Raw genomic sequence first — 7,027 nt, forward strand, 5'->3', positions numbered from 1 at the left:
CCACTTCAGCAGTGGGCCAATGGTCTTGGTCACCACAGCAGTGGGCCACTATGGTCTTGGTCAACCACCTCAGCAGTGGGCCACTATGGTCTTGGTCAACCACCACAGCAGTGGGCCACTATGGTCTTGGTCAACCACCACAGCAGTGGGCCACTATGGTCTTGGTCAACCACCACAGCAGTGGGCCACTATGGTCTTGGTCAACCACCACAGCAGTGGGCCACTATGGTCTTGGTGCAGTGGGCCACTATGGTCCACCACTCAGCAGTGGGCCACTATGGTCTTGGTCAACCACTTCAGCAGTGGGCCACTATGGTCTTGGTCAACCACCTCAGCAGTGGGCCACTATGGTCTTGGTCAACCACCACAGCAGTGGGCCACTATGGTCTTGGTCAACCACCACAGCAGTGGGCCACTATGGTCTTGGTCAACCACTTCAGCAGTGGGCCACTATGGTCTTGGTCAACCACTTCAGCAGTGGGCCACTATGGTCTTGGTCAACCACCACAGCAGTGGGCCACTATGGTCTTGGTCAACCACTTCAGCAGTGGGCCACTATGGTCTTGGTCAACCACTTCAGCAGTGGGCCACTATGGTCTTGGTCAACCACCACAGCAGTGGGCCACTATGGTCTTGGGGTCAACCACTTCAGCAGTGGGCCACTATGGTCTTGGGGTCAACCACCACAGCAGTGGGCCACTATGGACTTGGTCAACCACCTAAAAGTGATGGTGATCATGACTGACTGATATTTGACAAATCCATAAGGCGCTTTGCTTTTCTTTCACGGTGCATGATAAATGTCCATATTTCATCCATAAAACCACATGGATTTCGTTAAACCCGCAGTAACATCTGCATGTGACCAATAGACATGATAAACAGAAAAAGCTGCATTTTTTCATATATGCGAAAATGTCTAACATTAGTAGTAGTCTTGCCAAGATCAATGTTGGCACACAACATTCTGTTATAGACCAAAAGGATCAAACGCAAACATTGAATTTTTAGGTTTAAAATATCTATCCTCTAGTGGTTGGGGGTGTGACCTATTTTAAGAAATACCATTGGTTGGTGGATAAAGTCTAAACTCTTTGATAGGCTGATTAAAATAAAAAATACAATAAAAATTTCAGAATATAAATCACTGTCACCTGGCGAGGTCAGCACAGGGCTAACGTTTGCTATGTTATCTTATGGGACCAGCTATAATTTAGCATTCTCTCCCGTGCAAGTTAAGCAACAATTTTTTAAATTAGAAACATTTTAAATTTAAAATGGCTGCTTATGTTCGCAAGTACGGCCCCATCATTTTCAAGTTCCTACCATAACACACTGAATGGTCCAAATATAAAACGAAGTGGCATTCAGTCTGTAGACGACAAAGCATAGCCAACAGTAATTCATTTGTTTTAGTGTTTAAAGTAATATTGCATCGTAAGTGTGAAGTAGGCTACACAAAAACTTGAAACAAAAAGAAGTAGCAAGTCTGTAGACAAACAATATGGCGTTAAGTCACTTAAGCATAGCCATGATCCAATACCAGGATATAAATCTACATACTGCTGAGCCAGGGGAAAGAAACTATAACAAGGAAACACAAGTACCCATATCAATGGGGATGTCAGTCCAGTTGAGGGCACACTTCTGAGTGCAGACCCCTCCTCGTTGAGCACCACCGTGAGGTCATCCTGGCCCACCGCCACCTTCCCATCAGCCAGGGGAACCACCAGGGGCTCCAGCTGCTTCCCCGTGGGGAAGAGCTCCTTGATGGAGCCACGCCCATCCATCTGGAGGACAGACAGAGAGAGGTCTGAGGATACAGAGGGGTAAAAACACACAACCTCCTTCTATCCTTCTAGGTGAAAGCTCATTATAAGCTTCTACCATACCATTGTTAACTTGTCAAGTCTTCTCCAATCAGTGCAGACAAAGAGGGTAATTGACAAAGAGGTCAAAGCCCCTCTTCATAATAATAGCTTGTATACATAATATATTTTATATTAGAAGTTGTCTTCCACAGGTTCACATGAAATCCACAGTGTTTCCTGTTTTGTGCCCCACTGACCCGGATGAGGTAGTAGTCTCTCTTGAAGCCCACACAGATGGAGTTCTGACACCAGGCCATGGACTTCGGGATGTCTGGAGCAGAGAAGTCTCCCTGAAAGACAAACAAAAAACACTTATTGGTTAACAAAATCCTTCTAAATGTGAGGTCTGCATTTTCCTCAATTGTTCCTATGTTCCCTGGTAAGAGTCTGTCCACTCACACGCCCATCTTGAAGGCCTGGAATTTCATGATTTTATGGGTAAGGTCATTTGGCCTTCAAGAGGAGCCCAATCTGCCAGGCCACCGAGGCCACCTGCCAGGCCATCTGCCAGGCCACCGAGGCCATCTGCCAGGCCATCTGCAAGGCCATCGAGGCCATCTGCCAGGCCACCTGCAAGGCCATCGAGGCCATCTGCCAGGCCACCGAGGCCATTAACAAAAATAGCCAACTTAAATAGATTTGAAAAACACCAGGTTGGACGGGGAGCATCGCTGCAAGGTTGGACGGGGAGCATCGCTGCAAGGTTGGACGGGGAGCATCGCTGCAAGGTTGGACGGGGAGCATCGCTGCAAGGTTGGACGGGGAGCATCGCTGCAAGGTTGGACGGGGAGCATCGCTGCACAGCTATTTTGACGAAAACCTGCTCCAGAGCGCTTAGGACCTCAGACTAGGGCGAAGGTTCACCTTCCAACAGGACAACGACCCTAAGCACACAGCCAAGACAACGCAGGAGTGGCTTCAGGACAAGTCTCAATGTCCTTGAGTGGCCCAGCCAGAGCCTGGACTTGAACCCGATCGAACATCTCTGGAAAGACCTGAAAATAGCTGTGCAGCAACGCTCCCCATCCAACCTGACAGAGCTTGAGAGGATCTGCAGAGAAGAATGGGAGAAACTCCCCAAATACAGGTGTGCCAGGCTTGTAGCATCATACCCAAGACGACTCAAGTCTGTAATCGCTGCCAAAGGTGCTTCAACAAAGTACTGCTGAGTAAAGGGTCTGAATACTTATGTAAATGTGATTCAGTTTTTAAATTCATAAACATTTCTAAAAACCTCTTTTTGCTTTGTCATTATGGTGTATTGTGTGTAGATTGATGAAGGAAAAAAACGATTTAATCATTTTTAGAATAAGGCTGTAATGTAACACAATGTGGAAATAGTCAAGGGGTCTGAGTACTTTCTGAATATACTGTCGGAATTCGATAAGGGCGCGTGTCATTGCATCCCAGATGTGTCGGTCTTCACTGGTAGGCTACTTCAGAGCTAAGATGCCTGAGCAGGACTCGATCACGTGACGGCCGTTGGCTAATAGGAATTGATATATCGGAGACAGCCATGTCAGTGGCGGTGGCTTCGGGCGGTGGCAGCCAGGAGAAGGGAATTAGAATATTCAGCCTGACGGCAAGGTATGCATTTTTGCAGCCACACAAGGGTGCATCACCGGCCATGGCTGTTGATGCCGCCGGAAATCTGAGGCCTGCCATCTTGTCTCCCTGTCTCACCTGTAGCTCATAGAACTCCCCGTCTCACCTGTAGCTCATAGAACTCCCCGTCTCACCTGCAGCTCATAGAACTCCCCGTCTCACCTGCAGCTCATAGAACTCCCCGTCTCACCTGCAGCTCATAGAACTCCCGTCTCACCTGCAGCTCATAGAACTCCCCGTCTCACCTGCAGCTCATAGAACTCCCTGTCTCACCTGCAGCTCATAGAACTCCCTGTCTCACCTGCAGCTCATAGAACTCCCTGTCTCACCTGCAGCTCATAGAACTCCCTGTCTCACCTGCAGCTCATAGAACTCCCTGTCTCACCTGCAGCTCATAGAACTCCCTGTCTCACTTGCAGCTCATTGAACTCCCTGTCTTACCTGTAGCTCGTAGAACTCCCTGTCTCACTTGCAGCTCATAGAACTCCCTGTCTCACCTGTAGCTCGTAGAACTCCCCGTCTCACCTGTAGCTCATAGAACTCCCCGTCTTACCTGTAGCTCATAGAACTCCCCGTCTCACCTGCAGCTCATAGAACTCCCCGTCTTACCTGTAGCTCATAGAACTCCCCGTCTCACCTGCAGCTCATAGAACTCCCGTCTTACCTGTAGCTCATAGAACTCCCCGTCTCACCTGCAGCTCATAGAACTCCCGTCTTACCTGTAGCTCATAGAACTCCCGTCTCACCTGCAGCTCATAGAACTCCCCGTCTCACCTGTAGCTCATAGAACTCCCTGACTTACCTGTAGCTCATAGAACTCCCTGTCTTACCTGTAGCTCATAGAACTCCCTGTCTTACCTGTAGCTCATAGAACTCCCTGTCCTTCCAGTAGTACAGCTGAAGCTTCTTCTTCACTGCAACACACATCCTCAGCTGGGCCTCTCCTGAAGGGGACAGCTGCAGGAAGATAAAGACGAAAAATGTCCATTGTCACAGGGAAAACAGAAATTTGTGATACAATTTCATAGATTTTACAGGGAATATCTTTACAGGAGCTACAGATAAATACAATCAGCTGGTTCGCATCAAGACATTTTACAAACTATGTCTCCGTCACCAGAGCTGTATTTTACCTGCAGGTCACAGGCGAAGAGCGTTGCCCCTTTGGCCTTGGAAACCACAGTAATCTGCTGAAAGGTCAATAGGTCGTGGACATGGATGTTGTTCTCTGTAGAGAGGAACACACGTGCAGACACACACAAACAGACAATATTTAAAACAACCTTTGACCTATGGATTACTGAGATAACCAACCTCATGTTCATGTGAACAATATGGCCGTTTGTTTGCTGAGGGAAAATGTTTTACCCAGTAGACTGATGAGGATCTTGTACTGTGAGACAATGAAGAGCTGCGAGGAACAGAAGAAAGAGACCAGAGGTGAAACTGAGATGGTGACAATGGTAACCTGAGTGAGTGGCAGTGTAACGGATGTGAAGCGGCTCGCTTAGTTAGCGGTGTGCGCTAAATAGCGTTTCAATCGGTGACGTCACATGCTCTGAGACCTTGAAGTAGTGGTTCCCCTTGCTCTGCAAGGGCCGCGGCTTTTGTGGAGCGATGGGTAACGACCAATGTAACAGTATAATTTTAAACCGTCCCCTCGCCCATACCCGGGCGCAAACCATGGACCCTCTGCACACATCAACAACAGTCACCCATGAAGCATCGTTACCCATCACCCCACAAAAGCCGCGGCCCTTGCAGAGCAAGGGGAACTACTACTTCAAGGTCTCAGAGCAAGGGGAACTACTACTTCAAGGTCTCAGAGCAACTGACGTCACCGATTGAAACGGTATTTAGCGCGCACCGCTAACTAAGCTAGCCGTTTCACATCCGTTACATCAGTCTGTGAAGTCACCAACTCCTTGTCAGTCAAGGACAACAACGGAATCGGCCAAAGCACATCACAGATCTGGAACAGGGTTGGGACAACAGTGGCTCCTAGATTTGTTTCAATCTACGGAACTTTTTGTTATTTGTAATTCCTGTCACATCAACAGAATGTGAAGTGTGCCTACATTACCAGAGACAAGTCACTGAAAGGGGTCCTCATGGGACAGTGCCTTAAAAGCCTGGAGGGGGAGGGACAGAGAGAGAGACCTCCCAGCCCCCTCCATCCTCACTTCATCTGCCTACCTGCTGGATCTTCTTGGAGAAGTTCTTGTGTGATTTCTCCAAAGTCACCTCAAACCTGTTGGTACCTACGAGGAAGAAAGGGAGAGCGGATATGTTTCCTTGTCTGCTACAAGATGGAGGTAGTAACACTGGAAACTATTGCACACCGAAGCCAACAATACACACACAAAAACACAGGACAGAGACTGAAAGCAGAGGTCTCTCTCTCTCTCTCATTCACCTGCATCCTTTTTGATTCTGTAGAGCAGCAGATGGCCTGGTTTGGTCCCAACTAGAAGCCAGTCCTCTGTGACGTGATAGGAAATAGGAAATAGAAGGACCTCAGCATGGTCATGTCCCAAACGGCACCCATTTCCTTATGTAGTGCACTACTCTTGATAAGAACCAATAGGGCTCCTAGGAATTAGGGTGCCATTTGGTACACACCCTATGAGGACATCAACTGGGAAGCCATTAAAAATACAATGCTATTCATTAAATATGACTTGGTCTCTAATAAATCTCTCCGTCATCGACAGGGTGGCCCAAGACAGGGTGACTTTGTTTACAATTATATGTCACCTCAAAACTCATCAAGCTATAAACTGGTAAAGATATCAGCTGGCTAACGTTAAAATGGTAAACAAACCAGCCAGCTAGAGTGGTCTTGTGTTGTTAGTTAGTTAAGAAAGAAAGATAGAAAGATAGATATCAACTTACCCCAGGCCGCAAAACAGTCAATCTGGAGAGGCAGTTTCTCCAGGATAGGTACCGGTTCGTAAGCGTCATGCATTGTGGAGCTTTCCTGCTAGCTATATGCTAATGTTTACTTAGCCAATCAGTATGACAATAAAAAAAACACTGTCACGTTGAGCAACGTTACAAGACACAAAATACTACAATATCATGTCTCCTCTCTCCACCACCCAGCCGATCAAACAGTTTATTTAATCCGTATTGGTGACTTGAAGATAAGTCCTGTCATTTCGTTGAAGCGATGACATCCAAGCAAGTTAAATCCAAAAATTAATCACGAAGAACTTCGTCTATCCAGCTAGCTGAATTAGCGTTAACAAACACACACAAATGCTAACGAAGCTAGCTAGCAAGCCAACTAAACTCCATATCTATCATCCCATTACTAGTCTTGACCCGATCACTTGATAAACTTACATTTTGACAAGAAAATCAGAAATGACTAGATAAATAATATTAGTGCAAATTACTCTGTTTGCTAAAATGTCAAATAAAAAAAGGCTAGCTGGCTGGCTAGTTCCGTCTGCTACAGACTCGGGTTCTGCAGACATGTGACTGAAGTCGGTACAACTCACCAGGGACGAATTAAAACAAGACGCACATTCACGATCCGTTAAGCA

The 7,027-nt window shown here is 47.1% G+C and overlaps 1 protein-coding gene across 1 annotated transcript; it reads right to left on the reverse strand.

Moving 5' to 3' along the window:
• Nucleotides 1-1,412: 1,412 nt before the first annotated feature.
• Nucleotides 1,413-6,525, reverse strand: LOC135537143 (vam6/Vps39-like protein). Its single transcript, XM_064963344.1, has 8 exons — nucleotides 6,372-6,525; nucleotides 5,893-5,958; nucleotides 5,673-5,737; nucleotides 4,845-4,887; nucleotides 4,610-4,704; nucleotides 4,335-4,433; nucleotides 2,069-2,161; nucleotides 1,413-1,790 (listed from the first exon to the last, which is right to left on the reverse strand). Exons 1-8 carry the CDS (start codon nucleotides 6,442-6,444, stop codon nucleotides 1,413-1,415), a joined length of 912 nt encoding a protein of 303 aa, XP_064819416.1. The 5' UTR covers nucleotides 6,445-6,525.
• Nucleotides 6,526-7,027: the final 502 nt, after the last annotated feature.

The sequence above is a fragment of the Oncorhynchus masou genome, unplaced genomic scaffold (assembly GCF_036934945.1).
Source record: "Oncorhynchus masou masou isolate Uvic2021 unplaced genomic scaffold, UVic_Omas_1.1 unplaced_scaffold_7129, whole genome shotgun sequence".
NCBI classification, from domain to species: domain Eukaryota; kingdom Metazoa; phylum Chordata; class Actinopteri; order Salmoniformes; family Salmonidae; genus Oncorhynchus; species Oncorhynchus masou.